We start from the raw sequence: 26573 nt of genomic DNA on the forward strand, positions 1-26573 counted from the left end.
ATTAATAACTGTCATTATTATAATAATAATCATAATCATAACTTTTTCGAACCGTAATCATAATTGTTGCCATCCTCCTCATCATCATCGTGGTGGGGGTGGTTGTTTTTGTTGGATACAGTTATTGTTATAAGGATGGAGAAGTGCGTGCAAAACGATGCATTACTATCGTCGCCTGTATTACCTTTTATGCAATTATTAGAAAATTTTTTAATATTAGTGCCACTACAACTACTACTGCTGCTGCTGCCGCTACTGCAACTTCAAGCACTACATATGTTTTTATCTATCTTATTCTCTCTCTCTCTCTCTCTCTCTCTCTCTCTTTCTCCTCTCTCTCTTTATCTCTTCAAATACAATAATTTTTGTTTGCTTTTTATCTAAATCCATTTTTAGATTGACGAGTGAATGAAGTATTTTTAAAGTTGTTGTGGTGAATTTAGGCAGATGGCTCTCTCCCCTTACAAACAACCAACAACAATTTTGTTGTAAATTTTTTCAGAAGTTAGTCAGCGTTTATTGTTTAATTATCTTTTATAAATTAAAACGGAGTCTTTCGTACGTTAAAACACCGTTGTAGATGGAAAAATTGGCACGAAATTGCGTGCTACGCTTTGAAGAAAGTTCGCTAGCTATTTCGGTGCCCTCACTTCCAAAAACCTGCCCTGCTCTGCCTTCCGGTCTACCTGTATTTTACGATGATCAAATAATACAACATGGTGCTACGTACAGACAAAAACATACACACGAGTACATAAACAAATAGAAGGATACATACATTCATACATACATAACATACATACACAACATACATATATACATATATATATATATATATATATATATATATATATATATACATATACATACATACATTCATTTATACATACATACATACACATACATACAACACACACATTTATACAAACATACATGTACATTTGCACACACACACACTCGCACACACTTCTATATGAAAAAGCTACTTAAGCCATTGTTATTTAGTAAAATTGAAGCACTCGTTTACCGTCAGTCTTTGGATGAATTGTTTTTTTTTATGTTTTATTGAAGTCAAAATATATTTGAGGAAAAGTTTTCATGAAAAAAAACTTAAATAATTCAAATAAATTGTGTTAAAGATTATTTATTTAATAATTTAATTAGTAATATATCCGTTGTTAACTGTTTCTTTATAGATCAGAAGTGAGTCTATGTATTACAATACAAATTTCGTATTTATAATCCAGTTAATTTGTTAAAACCGTTTAAATGTTTATATTTTAGCAGCAATTTTATATCAATTACATTTGCAATTTTTGCTCTCCAAGAAAGACTAACATTTTATGTATTATCCAATCATCCATTATATTATACGTTTTTCCATTATTTTCATCGTTTCCGTCACCATATCATCACCGGCTGCTGCATCTCCATCGCTCTAATCAATCTCAACTACTCCATCACCTTCATCTGTGTCATCATCGTCAGCAGTTGTGACATCGTCATCTTCAGTAACCTCATCATCTTTTCATCATCATCATCATTATATCAACTCATCTTCTTCATTAACTCATCTTCTTCTTCTTCTTCATCTTCAGTAACCTCATCATCTTTTCATCATCATCATCATTATATCAACTCATCTTCTTCATTTCCAGCAAATACAAAACTTTTAAGAAGATCACAGAGGTACAAAATTTGTAGCAAGGGATATTAGAGTTTTTATTGAAAGTTGACAAAACATTTTCGACTTATTCTACCTTTTTATATATAAACACTCCATGTAAAGTAAATAAATGCTGAGAAATGACTGTAGCATCTTGAAATCAAAATAAATATGACAAATTTGAAAAACTGTAACTCTGATCTGGACAAAAATATTCATTGCGTGTGCTTATATTCCCAAACTCGCCTCTGGCTACAAATAAAATACCAACTGAAGATGAAAAAATTACCGTTGACGTTGAATGTACACAAATACGGATAACAAATATTTCTTAAGAATTTATAATCATACAGGTAGAGAGAGAGATAGTCAGAACAAACAATTAAATATTAACACGATGGCTATATCGATCGAGAAATGATGTGTTTGATGATGAAACCTTTACACTTAACACACACACACACACACACCGCACCACACACATACACAAATCATTTTCGTAATAAATAAAGCATACATTTTAATATACCAATAGCTCAATAAAAAGATTATTCTTTTGGAAAAATCGAATCGCACAATATAAATAGCCATAATAAAAATTATGGAAATAATACTTGTATAAGACTGTAGATAAATTATGAATGGTGGGTATAATTTATGATGTCCTAATGATGAGTTATGTAGTTTAACCGATCCTTATCGGAGTCAGCTAAAAGACGGATGATATATACATTGGCACTAAGACTGTTTGGACGATGATGATGACGATGAAGATAATGACGATGATAACGATAACAATGATGTTAATGACGGTAATGATGATGATGATGACGATGATGATAATGATGGTGATGGTAGTGGTGTACTGACGATGACGACAGTGATAACGGAGGGAATGGGCGTAGAAAATAAATTGATGATGATAACGAAGAGAGGAGCTGACGAATATTGATGAATTGAAAAAAAAAATTTTATGGATTGAAAAGTATGGAATGTAAAACTGATAACGATGATGATGGTGGCGATGATGGTGGCGATAATAACGATGAATAATGATGATGATGAAATTGATAAAATCGATCTGATAGAAAGAACGTAATTTTGATATGATAAAGAATGTGAGGATAATAATAAAGATAAAGATTCTGAAACAGTTTAACATTGAGTCATTGATGTCTATTGTCTATACCAAATGATAACCATTGATGATGTGATTATATGCCAGCTATGTGGTTGAAAAAAATTATAAACAATGTTTAACGTTTGTTTATGTTCGTGTTCATTCACTTTTATTTGTTTTTTCTATGTTTGTTTGTTTTGTTTGTTTGTTTTAATGTTCGTTTGTTTGTTTTTTTGTTTATTAAGGTTTAAACTTGTTTATGATTGTTTAGAAATCTGTTTAAACGTAATTTGTCAGAGTTTAGTTAGTGGTGTAAGATTATTTTGTTTTTAATATTTAGTATTAGCGAGTATCAACCACTTTTCTACTTGATACACATTGTTTGTAAAAACATTCGTTGGTCCCTGGTGTTGGCTCCAAGTGCATTTTTTGTCTTGTTTTGCTTGTTTTGTTTATTTTATTTTAGTGATTTGTATTCAGATGACATTTTTTCGAATTATTTAAAAAAATAATTTTAAAAACTTATTTATTATTTTACAAACTTTTTAAACGGGCTGCCACAAAAACAAATAAACTGTCATTAAATATTCGTAGTGTACATTAAGTTGCGAATGACGAGGCGTGATAATCATTCATTTGTTAGTATCTTCATAAGCGGTTTAGGCTAATTTTTTTAGTTTATTTATCTTTTATTTTTGTATACAAATTTTTGGTATCGCATTTTTTATGCGTCTTCAATTTTCATAATTTTATTTCTTTTTGACATCCTCTTTAATTTTTCCATCCATCCAGTTCTCTTTTCAAAATTGGAGAGGGGGAGAGAGAGGGAGAGAGCAAGAGAATAAGTGAATAACGTACATATGTGAGAAGGTTCCATATATCATTCAGTACTTAACAAGTGCTTCTAAGAAATCAAACGTTTACGCACGTGTACGTGTCGTTGTACGCTTACGTATGTCTGTGTATGTGTGCGTGTATGTGTTTATGTATATATTTTTGTGCGTGTGTGTCTGTGTACATATGCGTGCGTATGTGTATGTGTGTGTATGCTTACGTGTGTGGGTGTATATGTATGTTTGTATCCGTGCGTATGTGTGTATGTATGTAGACGTAAAATGTTTGTTTCTGTATATTGTTTACGTTTGAATGTTTGCGAGTTTCTGGTGTACATTCGTGTTTGTATTTTTGTAAATTTCGCGTGTTCATCTTGGATAAATGCAAGTTATTTGTGGTATGTCTGTACATGGTTTGATCGTTATTATTCAGTCGGAATTAAATTCATGAAGTGCTAATTTGTTATGACTGACGGTTGTGAAGTTATGTCAAGCTGTTAGGCGAAAGTTGTTTGAATGGAAGAATGATCTATTTTGTGTTTTGTCTATGTTCTTATTGTTCACTTTTAGAATGTTGTATGAGGATCCACAGATCAAATTTCGAAATTATGATATAATTTCAGTTATACACAGGAGACAGTTTTTCTATCTACGATAAAAGAATAAAATGAAACTTACTGTTTGCTAGCTGTGAGTTTAATTCTTTAAACCAAATTATTTACACATCTATAATTTTTCTAAATGATAGGCTGTTGGTAGATTGATTAGTTTGGCAAATTTATTGATTGGTTGTTGGAAGGCTGGTTTGACTGGTTGGTTGATCAATTAAATGTGACTGACTGACTTGTAGTTTTGTTGCATTTTTTAGTTTCATTGAAGTGTAGTTTAAACAGAAAAGTTTGTTGGTAGCACAAAATGAAGTTAATTAATTTAGCTAGTAATCAATATTAAGTTACATTGCAAGATATAATATTCATGTAGCTTTCCATTTGTACGTTGATACGTTTGCATGAATACGTGTAAATGTGTGTTTGTAGATATGTGTGGATGCGTGTGTGTGTAAGCTTGCTCAGGTCTGTAAGACGAGACACGTGCGTGTTTGTGTGCGTGTTGTTTATATGCAGATAGGTTGTTCTTTATGAAATACGCATTACGCAATAATAATTCTGCACATGTTGCGTGTAATATATATTATGCATTGATGTGTGCATTTTGCAGTTGAATTTAAATTTATTTATACATGTATGAATCTGGGCTGTTCGTGTGTATGTATGTGTGTGTGTTTGTATATATGTTTGTATGTGTATGTGTTTGTATATATGTGTGTATGTGTATGTGCGTGTGTGCGTTTGTTTATGCTGGAACGTTTTGTTGTTCTCTATGTTGATTTGAGTACTTTTGTTTGCCTTACTTTTAAAGTTTTACAAAAACATTAAAAATAGTTGGTAATTTATTCTTATTTAAATAAATAAATTTGAAAATAACAAAATATTGAAACGTTGATAAATGATCTCACAAATTTAAAATTTTTCCAAATCTCGTCTCTTTTTCACTCTCCCATTCAATCACATAACAGCATCCTAACTTTTTCATCTTGGTTGCGCTCCAGTCTCAGATGTTTCATTGAAATACTTTTGTAAAGAACAAGAACACAGAAAAACGAAAATACAGGAATGAAATACAAACATATACACATAATTAAGGTATCACAAAGTTGCATTTAGAAGCTAATTAATATATTCAGATGAATGAATGTATCCCGTTAAACACAAACACACACCACTCACTCTCACACACACATACACACACACACACATATATATATATATATATATATATATATATATATATATATAATACAAATATGTGTATTGTGTGTGAGTATATATAAGAGTATGTTAGTAATATTTATACGGCGTAACTTGTGCTGTGTGTTGCCAAGCATAATAGCAACATTTGATTTATGTGCTAGCACTCGTTTAACCCTGTTTATGCAATGTTTAAACTTTTAAAAATTAAACAACTACATGTTAAAACACTGAAAGTTAATTCGACACGCTATTGGCTAGATGGGCTTCACGTAGGCGTTGCCATTTTAAGGCTACAACCAATCAGAACAAGCCTTGATGTTAGAGATCAATGAATATGAATATTTATCATTGGCATGCAAGAATATGAATTATTAATTCACATTGTTATTTTAAAGTTTCATTTAACAATTATTTATATTGATTTGCAATATGAGTGCATACCTTAAAATTTATAATATACATCAATATATACATACATACATACACATTCACGTTATCATACAAAAACAATCATAAGAAGTATACTATATACACGCATATCTACCTACATACAAAACAAACATACATTTGAGCAAAACATACAAAAATACATACAAACAAACAAAATATACTGAAATACATACAAACAAAACATACAAACGTATATACAAACCATAGAATGAGGCAATTAGCAGGTACGCGATGGCAGTTGGAGCTGAAATGTGTATGTATGCCTGCTTGTATGACTGCCTGTTGCACTTAAAACTAATTAAGATAAGTAATTGTGATTAATTAAATGTGTTATTAATTATCAAATTAATTAATTTATTTATTATTTATTCAGTTAGTTAGTTATTTGTTCGTGTGTTCACTTTAACGTTAACAAATTTCATTTTTTCATAAGTTAAATCACAATATTTTTTTGTTTTATGACAATGTTTTCCTATATTTAATAAATAATTTTCATTTTTTTTGTCCATTCATTTTAGTTCAGGTTTTTTCATTTATTCGTTCGTTCGTTTGTTTGTTTAATTGTTCGTTATTCATTCATCCATCCAACCTTCCATTCAATCATTTATTCATTCATTCATTCATTTGTTACAGTTGTACTTACTTTTCATTTGCAACTTTTACAATTTACACTATAAAATAGAAATGTCACCCCACTATTAAATCTCCCCATAACAATTACCTACTACATTGCCACCAGGATTAACTCCCATTCATACAATCTTAATCCTTATTCTGCCATAATGGGCCGGTCGATTAAGACTCATGGACCAATAGAAGAAAGGGTTTCTGTTGCTAATCGGAACTCTTTTTGTCTCGTTCATTTATGTCGAGGTTGAAATAAATTGAGGAGAAAAAGACTTCTTTATTTTTTATCACGATTTTCCATCATGATATTCTGTTTATAATAAATTGACTGCATGATAAAATAGCTTTGCGGGCCGCATGCGATCCGCGGGCCGTAGTTTGCCCACCCCTGATCTACGTTGTTACTGTGAGCTTCCCTAGCCTTCACATTTACCCAAATGTACGATACATACCTTATACGATAAACATACGATTGAAGAAATCTATCTATCTATCTGCACGTGAATTGTGACGATGAGAAAGCTGTATAATTGGCCATTTTTAGTTTAATTCATATTTCTAAAGAAATTTTGAAGCGTGTTGAACAGCGACCGTCCTGCTGTTAACCTTATATTTTAATTTCACATCTTTTAGACCACTAGCCAGTTATACGAAGTTCCTATCTGTTTTGATTTTTTTGTAATTTACATTTTGGCGGTTGGTTAGTCCGATGGGTTGCTTTGACGTCAGTATATGTTGTTCCAAATTATAGTTCATTCCAAAAAATTCTTTTTTCTTTGCTAAGAATCCAAGAATCACAACCATATGCATAGGAAGTTTTTAATGTTTTAGACAGACCGCATTCGACCCAGGTCGTCACGCAATAATATGGCACTAGGCATGGCACTCTTACAGTCTGAGCTAAATATTTATGAACATTTTATTTAACATAGTATATCATCGTCATCAATTATAAGTATCAACACCATTGTTATAAAAATAACTTTACCCAATGTTATCATCTTCGTCATCCCGAAGTTCATAAGCCTTATCATGTAGCATCATCATAATCATCATTTTAATCAGCAGCATCATCATTATCACTATAACCAACATCATCATCATCGTCACAATGGCAAACATCATCATCACCATCATCACTATAGCCATCATCATCATCGTCACTATAACCAACATTGTCATCATCATCGTCATTATAACTATAACCAGCATCATCACCATCGTCATTATAACCAACATCATCATCATCACTATAACCAAAATCATAATCGTCACTATCATCATCTTCATCGTCGTCATCGTCATCATCATCGTCGTCATCGTCTTCACCACCATCGTGCATGCGGTAGGTAGGAAGGATGGCAGTAATAATCTAAGGAGTTTATCATCAAATTACACCGGCTTATAAAAAAATTTAATAAGGTAAAGAGGAAAATAATAATAGTAATAATAAAAGCAAGAATAATAATAATAATGATAATAAAAACACTTGCGTTAAAAATTTCATAGGAATGAATTCTAACAGACAGAAATAATGAAAAAATTCAAAATGAAGAAAAAAGATTGAAAGAAGGAAATAGAGAGTGAAGGAGAGAAAGATAGACAGAAAAAGAAAGAAAGACAGAAAATAAAGAATTAAGAGAGAGAGAGAGAGAGAGAAAGAAAGAAAGAGGGAGAAAGAAAAAGAAGAAAGAGTGAGAAAGGCGTGAGTGAAATCTCTATAAAACGACTTTGCAATTCATTCCAGTGCATATCAATCTATTTTCAAAAAAAGAGAAAATTAAAGAGAGAGAAAGAAGAGAGAGAGAGAGTGAGGGAGGGTAATAACGTGTAATGGGAACACACACAAAACACATAACTATGCTTGAACAACATTTAACTATTTTAATGAAATTATTATTGTTCTTATTATTCTTATTATTGTACTTTTTTATTGTTATTATTTTTTATTATTCTTTTTGTTCGTATAAATATTGTTTTTATTGTTGTTATTATTATAGTTGTATATGATATTGTCGTTAACAAAGTAAAAAAAATTGTCATCAATTATTTTTACAAATTTTTATTAATATTTTATTATTATAACTATTATTAGTAAAAATTTGATAACTATTTAATGATGTTGTTATTATGATCATACGTGGCACACTTGAATCAACTGGGATCACACCTGATAGCCATCCAATGTGACAATCAACCAATGTGACAATCAACCAGTCATTCACTCAAACTTATAATCAGTGTGTCAGGATGAAAAATATTCCACTCCAAAGCTGAGGGTCCCTCAAAAAAATCCCATTTCCGACTCCGGGTTCCGAATTCCAGAAAAATTTTTTATTATATCATAATTTCACCTTTTTATCACTACTAAATAAAAAATTCTGTATACTTACACTTGAAATCAGTCAATGTAAATGCTTTTCTTAGTGAAGTTGCTTTATTTTTATGTTTTACAACGTACCGGGAACAAAATTATGCGATTATATTCCTGGTACCACCAGTGTATAAACTTTATCAGCATTTAGTACCAGTAATAAATTCTATTGATTTGTTCTGTGTTTGAAACCGGGCGCCGCTAAAGAGCATGCGTTTGACGTGACACTTCACCAGTGAAACTATATGGAACTCTTGTTCCAGCCAAACCACTTGCTGGATTTTTTGATAACACGTCACAGTTTTTAAATAATTTTTAGTGGATTTATTTTCAATACTTTAATCTGACACAGCAATGATGAAGAGGACAATGAAGAATTTTTTAACAAATTGAAGACGCCAGAAAAAAAAGACAAGTTTGTATGTGATGAAACATTTATATGTGTAAAAGAAACGCAACAACAACCGTTACTGCAACAAATAATGATAACTGCTAACAACGGAGGCAACAGCAACAAAAACGAAACCAACAAAGATGATGATAGTAGCACTGAAAACAACGTCCACATAAATCGCAACCACAACAACCACAGCTGTAGCTACAACAGTGATGTTTCTGTAAACTACAACAACCACATCAACGAAAACTGCCACAACGACAACACAAACGCCAACGAATTCGATTCACTCAACAACAACAACAACAACAACAAAGATCATTACCACCACACAACTCTGCCTTTGTTAACGCGTTTTGATATGATGATGATGACGCCTAACTCACATCATCATCATCATCATCGTCGTCATCATCATAATGATCAACACCACATCAACAAATCACCATACAAATCTTATTGCCATCCATTCTCACTTCAACCATACCACCACCAACAACTTCACAATCAACAGCAACATCCTCACTACAACAACCACTACTACCATTACTACTACCACAACAGCAGCAACAACGACATCAACATAGGCAACAAAATCGCAGCCATGTTTTCAACAACGACAACAACGACAACGGCGTCATCAACATCGTCATCCTCACCATCAACGCCGAAATCATCAACAACTCCAACGTTTTATCAAAATGAATTTTACGGTGAAAAAATATCTCCCGGTGCAGCGACAAATTTTTTTCACTACCACTACAACAACCACCTCTTAAACAACAACAACACCACCACCAACAGCAACAACAACAACAACCAAAAAAACAGCATATTTAACAATTTCAGCAACATATACAACAGCATAAGCCACAGCAGCAGCAATAACACATACAACAATATTTACAACAACAACAACAACCTGCTGAACAACACAAACAACAACAACCTGCTGAACAACACAAACAACAACAACGTGAACACTACAAACGGCCTAAAAGGACCCAAAAAAGAAAAAAACGACAAGGTGTGTGGCGTGTGTGGTGACCGGGCTCTCAGCTACAACTTTGACGCCATCTCGTGCGAGTCGTGCAAGGCATTTTTTAGGAGGAACGCTCCCAAAAATCTGGTTTGTTCGGATTTTTTCATTATACAGCTTTAGTACACGCAGAATCATTTTTTGATATTTTCGTAGACTATTGTGTCACAGATGATTTATTAATACTATATACCACGCGACGTAAACCATTTAATTTTGTCAGCCAAAACTCTTCATAGGTTACACCATACCTAGTTTTTTTTTATAAACTACACAAATGTGTAAACGTTTTTTTCAAATAAGAATGGTGAAATGCCTGTTAACCTTGAAAGATGGTGACTATTCTGTCTGTGACTACTCTCTCGAGTGTGTTTCTTCTCGTTTAGCGTCATTTTTTTTACATTACCAACCTACGACTGAAGCAAACAATATATGGTGATGCAGTAATGGTGGTTTCATTATTAACATTATTTAATCATTATAAATGTCGTTATTAACATAATGAACGTTATAAATCATAAACAAAAACGTCATTCTAAACAACAATATCGTAAACAACAAGTCATCGCAAACAACAACGTCATCATATTCATTATCATCGCGAATACGTGTAGGATTACTTCAAATGTGCTTACGATGGTCGGTGCAGGATGGATGTCTCCAACCGTCGGTTCTGTAAGCGTTGCAGGTTGTTGCAGTTGTTGCGGTTGTTGATGATTTTGTTGTTGCCGTGTGTGTTGTTGTTGTTGTTGTTTTGTGCGTGTGTTGTTGATGATTTTGATGATGTTGTTGTTGTTTTGTGCGTGTGTTGTTGATGGTTTGTTTTGTTGCGGTTGTTGATGATTTTGTTGTTGTTGTGTGTGTTTAGTGTTGTTGTTTTATATGTGTGTTGTTGTTGTTGCTGTGTGTGTCAGTGTTGTTTTTGTTGTATGTGTATGTGTTGCTGTTGTGTGTGTTAGTGTTGTTGTTGTGTGTGTTAGTGTTGTTGTTGTTGTGTGTGTGTGTTAGTGTTGTCGTTGGAGTTGTTGCGGTTGTTGAAAATTTTGTTGTTGCTGTGTGTGTTAGTGTTGTTTTTGTTGTATGTGTGTGTGTGTGTGTGTGTGTGTGTGTTGCTATGTGTGTTAGTGTTGTCGGTGTGTATAATGTTGCTGTTGTGTCTGTGTGTGTGTTGTTGTGTGTTAGTGTACTTGTTGTTGTGTGTTAGTGTTGTTGTTGTTGTCTGTGTTAATGTTTTTGTTATTGTTGTGTGTGTCAGTGTTGTTGTTGTGTGTTTTATTGTTGTTGTTGTTGTTGATGTTGCGCAGGCTAATCTTGTTGCTGAGCGTATTTGTCAAGTTGTTGCTTGTTGCTGATTCAAAATAATTGTTGCTGATGCAGGCTGAAGAAATGTTTTGAGATTGGGATGAGACGGGAGTACATATTGAGTGACGAGGAGAAGGCACTCAAAAGGCAGAAGATCGAAGCTAACAGATACAAAATGTTGGCGAGATGTTGTTGCTGTTGTTATTGTTTTTGTTGTTGTTGTTGGCCCGTGTTGTTGTTCACGCTCGTGTTGTTGGCCCTTGTTGTTGTTCACGTTTGTGTTATTGTTACTGCTGTTGTTTTTGCAGGAAATGTTGTCGTGAATGTGGATGTTGGTGTTTACAGTGTTGTTGTTTTTTGTTTTGTTGTTGTATCCGATGTTATTTTATTGTTTTAAAGTATTAAATGACAACAACAATGACATCAACAACGACAACAACGACAACGACGGCAACAAACAATGACACCAGCAACAATCCCAGTCACAACGATCACAACAACAACAAATTCAAAACATTAACAAAAAAAACAAACAACAACAACAGCAGAGACCAACAACAAAATCCCAATAGCATCAACAATATTTTAATACCATACAGTGGACATTAGGTGCAGACATCCTATTAGACAGAAATTGTTTTCTGGTTGTATTGTTTTATGTTTTTCTGTTCTATTGCTCTTAGTATCATTGTTTACAATATCGTTGTTATTAGTTTCTCAATTGATGGGTCTAGCTATACAAAACATACATACTATACAAATAAATATTTTTAAACATGCAAGCAAGCAAACAAACAAACCTACATACATACAAAAATACATACATACATAAGTACATGCACACGTACATGCATACGTACATGCAATCATACATACAAATAGAATACATACATACAAACATACAAAAAACAGCCATATTGTCATGTATATCCAACTATGGCATGTCGCAAACTGTGCACACGAAGACACAAATCATTTTGAGTATTTTTTCTTCATCTTTTTTGAACTGTCTTGAGGCTTTTTGATTTATGTTATTTGCACATTGCGATGACGACAATGACGATGAATGATGATTTCAAAGATGACAGCAAGGAAGACGATCTCAAAAAAGTCAACAATACACACAACAGTAGCTACTTACATTAATCAACAACAGCAACAACATACACAACAATAAAAACCGACACATCTCCAAACAAAAACAAAAACGACTACCAAACCAAAACAACCCAACCACAACAACCAACCCACAATCAATCAGATTGATGCGTCAGACAGACTCCTCCCCCTATCCAATCTTCGGCTCGGGAGATGTGACGTCACAGACGACCGCCCTGCGAGGGGAGGACTCGAACTCCATTGACGAGCTACTGGCAGCCTATAAGATGTCCCTGGACACAAACTACCTCAATGATATCAATGGTGACTGCTCACGTGATCAAGCTGACATGCGAGATCTGGTGAGTTGGTTGGTTGATTAATAGGTTGGTTGGTTAATTGGTTGGTTGTTTGGTTGGTAGTTAGTTCTTAGGTTTGGTTGGTTGGTTCTGATTGGTTGGTTGATTTGATGACGGTTTGTTAGTTCATTGGTTGACAACAATCTACATATACCACAGTATTGGTCAGTATATACACAAAAATGTGCACTTTAGAAACAGAGCCATCTCAATTTATTAATTCAACATCATGCACAATGAATACAACGCTTGCATTTAACAAAGGTGAACATTGCTGAGCTGAGTATGAGACGAGTCATATCGATGACGAAGCAGATCGGTTCCTTCAGGTGCCTACCTCAGGAGGATCAGATACAACTGTTGAAGGGCGGAAGTATTGAGCTGCTCATATTGAGATCTGTTATCACTTTTGATAAGGTTGGTTGGAGTGCTGGTCGGCCAGTCTATTGGATCAGTGACTGAGGTTTTAATTGCGTAAATGTGCATTAGTAGCAATGTCTCTTTGGGTTGCTGAAACTTTCAAATTGATAGTTTTATATTTATTGACGAGATTATCATTAATCCAACAGTAATTCAACTGTGAGTTTGTCAATTTTTCACCCATGAATTAACCATTTTTTTGTTTTTCCATCACTCCAACATTCAATAAAGGAGAAGAAGCACTTCCTGGATCCTCTTGATCCTGAAGAAAGTAGAGCAATGAAGCTGGAGCAACTGAAAGAAGCCGAACATGGCACTGGTTGGTTGTGTTGAAGATTGTTATTTTATTTATTATTATCATATTCAACAGGTTTCCATTTAAAGAGGATAACACGCACACTTCAAACAACACACGCACACACACACACACATGAGCATGAACACTTAAGCACAGAAGCACTGACACAGACGAACAAACACGGACGAACAAACGAGTGCACACACATAAATAATCACATTCACACATACCCAAACTTGCACTTACACACACGCGCGCACACAAACACACTTACAAATATTCACATTCGCACATACACAGACTTGCACTTACACACACACAAGCATTTTCAAATAATCACATTCACACATACACAAACTTGCACTTATACACGCGCGCGCACACAAACACACACACACACCTACAAATATTCACATTCACACATACCCAGACCTTCACTTACACACACACACACTCTTACAAATATTCACATTCACACACACAGACCTGCACTTATACACATTTGCACACACACGCACACACACACCAATGTGACGTAGGTTTATTTGAAGACCACATGAAGTTTATATGGTCACTGGTGTTTGACTTGAGGGCGGACGAGACAGTCCTCATCCTTTTACTCATCATGGCTCTCTTCTCCTCGGATAGGGAAAACCTCAATGAGAGACTATACATCGCCACGCAGCAAGAGAGGTTCTAATAGAAGTAGCAATAAGTAGTAGTAGTGGTAGTAGTAGTAGTGGTAGTAGTAGTAATATGTAGTAGTAGTAGTAATAATAGTAGTAGTAGTAGTAATAATATTAGTAGTAATAGTAGTTGTTGTTGTAGTAGTAGTGGTAGTAGTAGTGGTAGTAGATGTATTATGTAGTAGTGGTAGTAGTGGTAGTAGTAGTGGTAGTAGTAGTAGTAATGTGTAGTAGTGGTAGTAGTAGGTGTAGTAGTAGTAGTAGCGGTTGTAGTAGTAGTAGTGCTAGTTGTAGTAATAGTAGTAGTAATATGTAGTAGTAGTGTAGTAGTGGTGGTAGTAGTAATAATAGTAGTAGTAGTAGCAGTAGTAAAGGTAGTAATTGTAGTAATAGTAGTAATGATAAAAAAGTAGTAGTTAGTAGTAGCAACAACATTAGTAGTAGTAGTAGCAATAACAAATAGTTATTATACAACAACAGTTTTTGTGGTAAGAGTATTTTAGTATGGACATTTCACAGCACTGCCCTAGCCAGCAACACTATAGCAACAAACAACAAAAATAAAAATAACCTCTATACCCCCCCACCCAATCAGATACTGTCAACTATTGAAGAAGTATCTAAACTCTCGTTACCCCATTAGCGTGGCCCGCCAACTCTATCCCAAACTCATCCTCAAGTTGACAGATGTCAGGAGTCTAAACGAGGAGCATAACCACGTACTTCTTAAGTTGAATCCACAAGGGATACAGCCACTTATGAAGGAGGTTCTCGATCTTTGTAGGTGATGGTTGGTATGATGGTGATGTGATTATGGTGTAATTAAGGTGAGATTGGGATGTGATTAGGGTGTTATTAAGGTGAGATTGACATGTATAATAATTAAGATGTGGTGACGATGAACTGTGATAACGTGTGAAAGTAGTTGATGTGATGGTGATGGAAACAACGATGGATGTGATGGTGACGGATGGATGTTATGATGTGATTATGGTGATGTGATTATAAAGGACGCAAACATTGATGGTGGTGGCGAATGGTGATTTTGATACAAATTACAACAGTAACGGTATTGTAAACATGGATGTTGAAACCAGTGGCTATGCTTGGGTTACTAGCCTTTCTACGAGTGACCATGTGATTAAAATGATGTGCAAAACTTAATGATAAATATATGTGTGATAATGGGATTCTTGATAACTGTGATAACGTTAATGATAACGGTGATGATACAGATTTGATATGATGTAATATATATGATTGTGATATCATTACAAAAAATGTTGACCAGTGCTGTAAATGGAGCAAAGTAATCAAGATATCTATCAAAGATGTTATATGATGATAAGGAAGTTGATAATGACAGATATGATATCAAGTTTTTCATACAAAACATCATACAACCCCAATTTTTCTAACACCGTAATGGTTAATTGATGAAATATATATGCAACTTACCAGCACTGAACAAAAATATGTATGTGTCAACACTATATATATACAATACATGTACGTACATTTGCAATGTTTATCACTTTATTTATTATTAATTGTACCAATAAAAGATGTAATCAAAGGTAATGAATGATAATGTTTGATGTAAAATTATTCTAAATGCTAAATAATATCTATCTTGATCTGTTTTCTGTGCATTTCTCCTCAGTTTCTACGGCCAAAGTTTTTTTTTCTGATTCTGTTTCATACTAGCACGAATGATATCTTAATTGTCATCACAGTAAACTGGTATAACATTTGTAGTTCTGTGAAGTGTTTCACGAATGTTCGGTAAATTTTTTAGGAGTGTAGCTATATAGATTAATTTTTAAAATATTTTGATGGTTAATATTAACCTTAACTCTCCGTTTCTATAATAATTATATAACTGCTTTGTGAATGGTGCATGTTCTTTGTGCCTGTCGGAATGAAAATAAGGCGTATTGAAGACTTTTACATTAGATCCTTAAAATTATCTTTACTTGCGTGGTAAAATGTAGTAATTAGTAGAGGAACTGTTTTTCAGAGCACAATCAAAAAAAGGTCGATCCACGTATCAAAATTTCAATACTGTGTGTGGGCAAGCAAGGCGTTGACGAAAGGTTTTATTACGGAGATCTATTTAAACAAAGTTATAAAAATTCAATTTCAGGAACACCATTTTATCACCATGCACAAACAAGTAGATAAATTTATCAAAAACGGAATCAAGATTGGGATAAATTAAGCAGAGGAATCATCAAAATGTGTATACATTTGTACATCAGGAACGCTGATAAATGATCCCACACCAAACGGAGCGATTCAGGCACACTCAAACTTTATCAAAAAATGCGTAATCAAAATGATTTTTGATTGAAAGCTAGCAAGTACACGTTACGAGCATTCTTGTTACGAACATTAATGTACCATCAGTAAGTAACGGTATTTTTTGGCTCAATATTGATATTTAGAAATTGTGTTATTCTTACTTAACATCGCTGCTTAATCATGTTTTCAAAAATATTTTTGCTCGTTTTTCATCTTTCCTATCTGTTTACTTACTCTACCTGACAATCTTGCTGCTTGCAAGTTAGAAACCATCCAATTCTATTTAAAAATTAAATTATGAATCGTAATAGCCATCGTGAATGCATGTGCCACAATTGAACTATCATCGCTTTTCGTTTTTCAGACATTACGTTAGCAAAGTCACATTTCAACTATTTTTTTTTTACATTGAAACTTGTTTGATGCGAACAAACCAATCGACCCACACACAAACAAACACACACTACACACACACACATGTACGCTTCAGACACTAAATAGACATTATTTCGCATTTTTTCCAAATATTCAATGTTATATATCGCGAGACTTCTTGGATATATTCATTGTTATATTTAGTATTATTTTTATTGATATTATTTAAATATAAACTTATTATTGACATTTTGTCGTTGCTTCATTCTGTTACAACTGTTCACTTTACGACCAATCTAACACAATCTCTGAATTTCTAAATTGTATCTTTTTCCATTCATGGAGTTGACGAAACACTGCTTGCCTGGTTTCATATTGTGTATTTTACATGATGTCGAATGAGATAAACCAAAATATGAAGGCGTTCATAAAAATAATTAAAACAACAATGGTAATAATAATAACAATTAGTTTGTTCATTGTTTTTATTTCGTTCTCCGTTTCTTTTTCTTTGGCTCAAAACTGAAACTCTTGAGAGGATCTGCCTGTTGTTTCTGTGAAGTTATGTTATATACTCTTGAGTAATTTTGCTATTCATTCACGATTTCTTACTCATCCATTCATTCATTTGTTTGTTCATTTGTTTGTTCATTCATTTGTTCATTCATTCAGATAAATAAACAAATAACAATTTTGCTAAACCATTTATCATTACGGATATTTAAAACTCAACCAGAACATCAGCAAATGAAATATATCCAACCAACTAATCAGTGACCATCCAACCGAAAACAACCAATCATCTCGAAGCCAATCAACCACTCGATCAACCTGGTATCTGGCCTGTCCCCGCGACTTAAAAGCCCTCTTCCCATTGGCCAATGTATGCGACTTTCTCATTGGATAATACTTTGCGGTGTTTTTCAATGACTGAGGCACTGAAAAATACATAAAAAAAAAAATATGAAAACATTTATGAAAATTATATTATAACTCATAATTTATATAATAATTATAATATATGAAATAATGTTAGATAAGAGGTAGATGCCAATGTGCATACCTAAATAGTCAGGGACATTCTTCAGATGCGGTTGTACTTTAACCACGTGCAGTACTTTATCATGCTTCAGTACTTGCAAGTCACGTGGGTTGTCTTCAAAGTAGGTCTGCATTGCGATTGGTTGAATAAATGATAGTACTACGGTGTGTGTGATTGGTTGGTTGGATGATAGTACCCCGATGTGATTGGTTGATTGGATTTGTGTTTCGTGATGCAATTGGTTATTGAGTAACAAATGAGAAAAATAAAGTAGAAAAATTAATAAAAAAATTTTAACAATATAACAATGAGAAAAAATTGATAAAAGAATGAAGAAATGAATAGATGGATAAACGACTAAATAAACAAATGAATGAATGAATGAGTGAAGTAACGACAAAAAAAAAGAAACGGACTTTCAATTTTTGAGAATTGAGCATTTCGACTTTGATTTCTTTCCTCCTAGCCTCCCTGATCGCATCCTTCGTTACAGATCTCCGGGCTGTCTGGTTAATGTAACGTCATCATTTTGTAATTGTGAAGTGATGATGACAATGATGACCGTGACGAGTAAGATTATGATGGGCTGTGTGGTTGATGATAACAATGATATGATAGTGATGGCTAATATAAGTTTCCACTATGAACTAAATAGAACGAGCAAGTACATTGGTGAGAGTGATGAGGCTAAAATGATGAAAAATGTAATGACGATAATGTGATAAAGATGATGATTGTGACGACTTTAGCTCGGGGCTTGTAGCAGTAGTAAATAGTTAAAATAAGAAATGTTGGCAATGTAAATTGTAGCAAGTAGTGACTGTGATGGTACCTCGGATCTGTAGCGTAGTCCAGAAGCTTCTTCCATATCAAACTTGAATTCAGTTAGGCCTTGAGCTAACAAGCATATAAACATGACCGAATGAACAAGCATGAGTTACAAGCAAACAAACACACAAACAAGCAAACAAACACACAAACAAACAGACAAACAAACAAACACACATACAACCATACAAGAACACTAACGATAGGAGTCCAAGAGAAACTTCTCCACCTCTTCCAATCTTGCCGTCTCCTTCATGCACACAAGACTCAGGGACATTCCCCTGGCATCTGCCCTTGCAGTCCTGGAAAAATCATCATAAGCATCGTCAAAAATCATCATTACCACTATCATGATCCTCATTTTCGTTATAGATATATACAGTATATCATGATTGTTATTTTCGTCATAATTAACATCTTTCAAATCAAATGTACGGGCGCACACGCACGCACACAAAAAAGTTTTGAAAAAAAAATGCCATCCAACACCATATCACCATCAACATCGTACTCATTATCATTGTAACCATCTTCTTTATCACAATCACCAGACAACAAGCATCACATCACGTAGAACCACACCACATTACATTGCATCGCATCACATCACACCACATTACATTACATTACATTACATTACATTACGTCACCTTCCTACTCTGTGTATGTACGATTCAACACTTTGCGGAAAGTCAAAATTAATAATCGTCGTCACGTTCCTGAAATCTATACCCCTCGATATGCCTGATTCGTAATCTCTCCTTCTGAACCTAATTAGGAGATTTAAAAGTTAACTTAACTTTTTACTTATTTTAGTGTATTCATCATTATTGTGAAAGCATCAACAAAAAGACGACGACAAAATGCTTACAGCAAAAGAGCCAGCAACGACATCACACACTTAGGCATCAAAAAAAATTATTCTTACTTCAGTAATTCTTGACTCATGATTTTGCAATCAGAAATTCGTAAAAATACAAATAAAATAGTTTTTCTAAATTCAAAGTCAACATTTTAAACTAACACCATACACACAAATCAATTAATCAATCAATCAATCTTCGTTTAGCGTCCAGAGACCCAGTTCCCCCGAGGTAGGACGTACCATACACGCAAAATACTTCCTTCAACAACAATACTACATACAAAGTCGACTGACGTACTAACCTCTTATTTTTGTTGTTGTTGGCTCTGTTGGAGGGGTTTTCCAACGACGTTTCATCAGCAGCTATGATGATTTCATATCTACCCTCGTTAAACTGATTCACTATGTGGCATCTGTCGTGTATGTTATGCCATGTTGGATCGTGCCATCACATCAAGTTATGTCTTCATGTCATTCGTCACATCAGATCACATTCATACAATCACATCACGGCACAGCATATCGCATCGTATCATTCCATCGGTATCATCGTGTATGTCGTATCACGTATCGTATCCTAGCACATCACACCATCATGACACATCTCATCACCTGATGTTGAATTAATCATTTCCTTCTATAGCTCGTTTATTCATTCATTAATTTATTTATTTATTTATTAATAATCTAGGATGTCAATTGCGCCACTGGTGAAAAATTGAAAGATGATTTAATTTAAAAAGAAATGGCCGTGCCTGGATATGACAGGCAGCTCTGAGTTGAGAACGCACGTTGAAATGCTAAACTGTTCCAGGTACAACTTCAATCTGGTAGAGGAAAAACGTTTGAAAGTCCACTGAATTTGTTAAAATATTCCAAGCCAGGTACATAAAAATTACGTATTTCATAAAGAAGTTTGAATGTTAAAAACTAACAAATCATCCATAAAACCTTCAATTATTATCTATTCAAACATTCTATCATTCTACAACAAACCAACCAACCAATGTGTCAACTAATCAGCCGGCCAGTCAGCCAGTCAATCATTTGAAAAACCAATCAACCAGCCAACCGCCCAACAGAAAAAACAGCCAACAATCAACCAAGCAACCAATCAGCCAACAATCAACCAAGCAACCAATCAGCCAACAATCAACCAAGCAACCAATCAGCCAACAATCAACCAAGCAACCAATCAATCAGCCAACAATCAACCAAGCAACCAATCAGCCAACCCACAAACTTGTAACATCGATCGACGTTATTGACAAAAATGATCATCTTGCCCCTGATAAGGTGCAACTTCAGCAGGGCGTACATTGTTAAGAACTTGTCCTCCTCCTCACATCTGCATTTGTGCAAAGTTCAACGTAATCAACTATTTCTGTGATAAGCATGTACAATGTTACACCATATGCTTAAATCGTCTGTTTGTTTAATTGTTGCTTTGTGGTGTTTAGTTGTATGTGGCATTTTGTTTGTATGTCAAATGTTTTCTAAAATATACAACTAACCTGAGTTTGAATTGTTTTAGTTTTTCAATGGTAGGAAGTTGTGGCTCTTCCAACTTCAGTGTGACCTGTCGTTTCAACATCAACATCAGCACCAACATACAAACCCCTTAGCAATAACAACGGCTAAACAGCAATAAAGCCACAACAAAAGTAACAATACAAATGGAATTATGCAGTAAGCAACAAACAAACAACAACGACAAACGCAACAAAACAAACAGGGTTATGTAGCATCATAGACTTGAGAGCCTTGATATCATCTGATAGAGTGGCAGACATGAGGAAAGCTTGGTAGCTCTCTGGCAGATGTCTGTAGTTGTGTACAATTAATATTATTTATTTATTTAATGCATTTAATTGAATATAAAGTAGGTATTTTATAATAAATCAACACTATCACGAGAAATTCAACTTATATTTGAAGTAGTTACAAAACAGTTGTTTTTTTTTGGTTCACAGTTGCAAGCATAATGGTGGGTAGGTTATATCTGAAAATATCTGAAAATTCTTCAATGGACAGTTAAAAATTACAGTGAAATATTGAGATATGCTGGTCAATTACTTTAAAAGTGATTACATCAAAGGCAGGACAAGGCAGCATGAGAAGGCATGTCTGTTGTTTTAACAAAAATTTGAAACCTCAAAAAAGCTGTTCACAGGGAAGGATTTTGCAGAAAAGTAGAGATGAATCACAGTTTTATGAAAGCATGCTATCATAATTAAAACTTCTAAAGATAATAATAATAATTATTATTATTATTGAAATAACGAACGTGAGAAGTTCTTTCATATCCTTCTCGTATCCAAATGAGAAGAGGAGGTCAGCCTCGTCGATGACCACCATCTCGAGGCCCGGCTTCAAATGCAAGTTGCCCTCCGACAAATGACCCAGTATTCTACTCGGCGTACCCACCACTATGTCTGGTTTCTCTGTCAGCAGAGGTCTGTCGTCACCACAATGGTGATAACGTTGATCAATATGATAATATCAATGATAGTTATGATGGTTGTGATACTGATGATGATAGCGACTGAAGTGATACAGTGATGATAATGATGATAGTGATGATGATGTGACGATGATGACAGAAGTGCAGATATGGGGGATATCAGACAACTAAATCCTTCCTATAAAACAAACAATGGCATAGCAAATATGATAACATTAACAATGAAATGTATAAGTGATAACACAATGACGTTTACAAGTGATAAGAAAATGGTGAGGCCACTAATTGAATGTAGGTGGTCTGATTTTTCATGTCAACCAGTTGAAAGTTCAAAATGACAGAATTCAGTACAACCACCCCCCCCCCGTTAATCTAGGACCATGTACGCAACCACAACAACATTAACAACAACAACAACACTAATAACCAATGTTGTTGTTGTTGTTGCAGTAATCTATGTTACATGTCCTATTTTGCAACAAATTGATAACAATAACGTTAATAACAATAGAAACAATATTAGTAAAAATAATAACCATAACAGTCATAATAACATGAATAATAACGACCAAACTAATGACAGTGCTCAAGTAAAATGATAATCATGAATGGTAAAAAATGAAGGCTACAATGATGTAGTCACTTACATCACTAACGATGACAATGATTTTAACGATTAATGTGAGAATACTGACATCATTAATGTTGTTATTAAAAATAATGACAATAGTAATAATGCAATAATTGAATGTAGGTGGTCTGATTTTTCATGTCAACCAGTTGAATGTTCAAAATGACAGAATTCAGTACAACCACCACGTTAATCTAGGACAGCGTAGCCAAAAACAACAAAAACCATAACAACGACATTAATATTTAATGTCGTCGTTGTTGTTGTTGATGTTATGTTAATGCAAGCAGTCCGTTAATATTTCCAATTCTAATTACAAACAGCTCTGACTCAATAGAAGAAAAGAACTTGACTCCACCAACAAGAGGTAATGACAAAGTAATAGCGACTAAACATTACAACATCATATAAATATAAAAACCAACAACAATGTAAACGACCATATGATAACTATAATGTAACGACATCAATGATGATGAAGATGATGATGAAAAACATGATACTGAAGCTGATGATAATAATAAAGATGATGATGATGATAAAGATGATGATGATGACAAGGATGACGACGACGATGATGATAATGATAAAGAATAATGACGAAGAAGAAGAAGAGAATGATGGCAATGATGATGCTTCTTACTTTTGAACACTTAACGGTTGCTGTGTGGAGACATCGACACTCTTGACATCTCTTGAACAGCAGCTGGTCATCTCCTTTGAAAATTATTTTTCAAATTTGTACTAGGTAAAATTCTCCTCTTAATTTTAATTATTTAAAAATTTACAAAACTAAAATAATGTTAACAATTTCTGTAGAAAACTTCATAATTTCACCACCTACTTTTTTTAGTAACATTTAAAAAACTACAAATTTCAATTGCAATATATAAACGAATTTCAATAGAGTTCATCTCTCATGCACTTTCATAACATTTAAGCTAATAATAAATAAAATAGTAAAAATAATTAAAAATAAAAAAATTTTAAAGAGTTGACAGGAAGTAGTAGCTACCAACAATAATATTTCTCTGGGCCTGGCTGCAGAGTTCTCGGGTGGGTGCCAGGATGAGTGCTTTGGTGCACTGCTCACTGGCCCTCTGAGCAATTAAAATTATTTTAGAATGTTTTTTGTAATATTTAAGAATTATTAATTTTATATTTATTAAATAAAACAAAAATTAAGACAAGTGCATCAGGATTGCAGTGAAAATATTAGAAAAATTTAAAAAAAAACGTACCTGTTTGATTTTGAGAATTTTATGGATTATTGGAACGACGTACGACCCTGTTTTGCCAGATCCGGTTCGAGCCCTGGCCAAAATGTCCTTACCCTCCAATGCAAGACTGATTGCTTTCTCTTGTATCAATGTCGGCTTTTTCCAACCAAGTTTGGCGATTGCCTAATATTCATTTATGCTTTAATTATTTGTAACCAACAGTATATTATTTCTTTATCATTTATAATAATTTCAAATGTGACAAAAAAAAAGATGAAAAATCAGAACTTTTGTTAAAATTATTACATTTATCTCAAACAGCTGTCTCACAGCTCAACAATTTTTAATCAGCAATCATTTGACTTAATTTGTTTTAGTACCTTCAGCTCAACTCCAAGAAAGGACAGCGTTCAACTACTACTCAAACCAGCATAAGTTTACATTCTGAATTACAATATTAAAATTTGTTTACATTTATGATTGTTTACATCACTATCTCTAATAGAGAGTTACAAAAGGCCTCCCACGAATATGCAGAAAGTTGATTGAGATAAAAATAGAAGAATTTTAAAAACGTTTATATCGTATTTAAATATGTTAACATAGTAATATATTGATTAAAATAACAATATATATATATTAAAATTTATTAAAATCAATTTATTGAAATAGTTCTCGTGGTTGTTCTCGTGGTTGTTTTAAAAAGGTTACATTGAAAAATATGCCGACATCGTTGAGTAATATCATCTGCCTCCGACGCGACATCTCCATCATCGTAACAACACGAAACATATAGAACGAACAATTTTATTATACTTCATTTAATCATTTCTTCTATTTTCAATTAATTTTCAATATTATTTTTTCACGACAACCTAACTTAACCCTGCTCCTAACCCTGATACATATACACACATCAACTTTACACACATACACATTATACACATTATTTTACTAAATTATACGTGCAAATTATAATATACGTACAGATAACGTGTAATATACGTACAAATTATAATAAAATAAAACATATAATAATAATATTATAATAAAAACATATAAAAGGCAAAAGCGCATACATCTATTTTAATCTCAGTGCACTTTTCGAATTTCAGTAGGAGGAGCTTATTTTACTCTCTATGAGAGATAGTGAATGTAAACAGACGTTGTAGTTCGGAATGTAAACTTATGCCCTCAAACCATATACAATCTTAAAATGTATGAAGTTTGAAAGGGGATTCAGAGATGTAAGCAAATTTCTACAAACTGCAGATGGAAAGAAAATCTTAGTTTCCTAGCTACTTGGTTTAAAAAAGGTACTATCCAAAATTAAATTCATTTTTATTTTATATGCCAAAAAATAAAGTTTCTTCAATAAACATTTTCCAGGCAGCGTGAACTGAACATACATAATGCAACCATTTGAAAATAAAGTCAGCATGGTGTATGTATGTAATAATAAGAAACAAGAAGTCCTAAGACCTAAAAGCCAAGTCCTAGTGAACAAAAAACAACTAAATTACTAAACAACTAGTTTAAATTTAAAATAATAACTTTGAGAATTCGGTCATCTAGACCCATATCTTCAAAATTGCATGTTTCTTCTTCCTCTTCCATTTTTTCGTTCATTTTTTTCTCGATTTATTGACGATTGAAAAGATATTCTAACCCAAATTTAACTAACAAAACAACCACAACACGTGTTTTTATTTTTTTTTTAAGGACCGATTTAGATTTCATTCTGTAGCGTTGAACTGAGTTTATAAAAATAGATGCTAGTTTAAAATTAAATTTTTAAAATTATAAATAGTGTATAACTGTGGATTAAATCTCATCATATTAATAAAAAAAAATTCAATGAAAAAACTAACAATTAAACGAAAAAATAGTCTAAATAATAACACCAAATCTTCGTAATTATCAAACTAATTTATATCAATACCTCTTATTGACCAATTGATACCATCATTGATACAATAAAATTAATACACATCAATTGTTGTAATATATATATATATATATATATATATATATATATATATATATAAGTATTACTTTCTTCTTCTTAGGCGTGTCTTATCCTTTCAGGATATTGGCGACCATCGACTTCCACAAAACCCGATCTTCAACACTTTGTAGCGGTTGAAATGTGGTGATATTCAACAAGTGACACAAGGACATCACGAATATTATTCGTTGTTGACCGCGATCTCTTTTCTCTGCAATCTTTCCAGTAGTTTTTAGATTTTCCATTCTTCCTTCCGAATGATGTGACCAAAAAACTTCAACTGCTCCCGTCGGATTATCTGTAGTAATTTCCTCTTTTCATAACGGGACTGTTTTAATATATCCTCATTGAAGGTA

General features: G+C 33.4%; 3 protein-coding genes across 3 annotated transcripts; 2 read left to right on the forward strand and 1 right to left on the reverse strand.

Annotated features, from left to right (window-relative positions):
- Positions 1-10299: 10299 nt before the first annotated feature.
- HELRODRAFT_137551 (hypothetical protein) lies at positions 10300-11794 on the forward strand (the record flags this gene model as incomplete). Its single annotated transcript, XM_009032187.1, has 3 exons — positions 10300-10407; positions 10932-11008; positions 11695-11794. Coding segments are annotated over 3 exons (285 nt in total), but the record flags the coding sequence as incomplete, so codon positions are not given.
- An 881-nt stretch (positions 11795-12675) lies between these two features.
- On the forward strand, positions 12676-15268 carry HELRODRAFT_165659 (hypothetical protein; the record flags this gene model as incomplete). The annotated part of the gene is made up of 5 exons (XM_009032188.1): positions 12676-12729; positions 13341-13493; positions 13728-13815; positions 14334-14487; positions 15076-15268. The coding sequence occupies 5 exons, from the start codon at positions 12676-12678 to the stop codon at positions 15266-15268; spliced, it is 642 nt and encodes a 213-aa protein (XP_009030436.1).
- Positions 15269-17526: 2258 nt separating this feature from the next.
- HELRODRAFT_189737 (hypothetical protein) lies at positions 17527-25894 on the reverse strand. Its single transcript, XM_009032189.1, has 16 exons — positions 25764-25894; positions 24231-24392; positions 24009-24089; positions 23633-23706; positions 22182-22352; positions 21628-21718; positions 21409-21473; positions 21198-21242; positions 20197-20307; positions 19680-19799; positions 19231-19331; positions 19034-19098; positions 18618-18707; positions 18223-18328; positions 17991-18097; positions 17527-17713 (listed from the first exon to the last, which is right to left on the reverse strand). Exons 1-16 carry the CDS (start codon positions 25836-25838, stop codon positions 17645-17647), a joined length of 1533 nt encoding a protein of 510 aa, XP_009030437.1. The 5' UTR covers positions 25839-25894; the 3' UTR covers positions 17527-17644.
- Between the last annotated feature and the right edge of the window lie 679 nt (positions 25895-26573).

Source organism: Helobdella robusta, assembly GCF_000326865.2.
Source record: "Helobdella robusta unplaced genomic scaffold HELROscaffold_8, whole genome shotgun sequence".
Lineage (NCBI taxonomy): Eukaryota > Metazoa > Annelida > Clitellata > Rhynchobdellida > Glossiphoniidae > Helobdella > Helobdella robusta.

Coding starts and splice junctions, on each gene's coding strand:
- HELRODRAFT_189737 (XM_009032189.1), bottom strand. CDS start 25,838: ATGAACGAAAAAATGGAAGAGGAAGAAGAAACATGCAATTTTGAAGAT. Junction 23,707..24,008: donor AGGCCCAGAGAAATATTATT/GTTGGTAGCTAC, acceptor TAATTTTCAAAG/GAGATGACCAGCTGCTGTTC. Junction 18,329..18,617: donor TCAATTCTCAAAAATTGAAA/GTCCGTTTCTTT, acceptor ATCGCAATGCAG/ACCTACTTTGAAGACAACCC.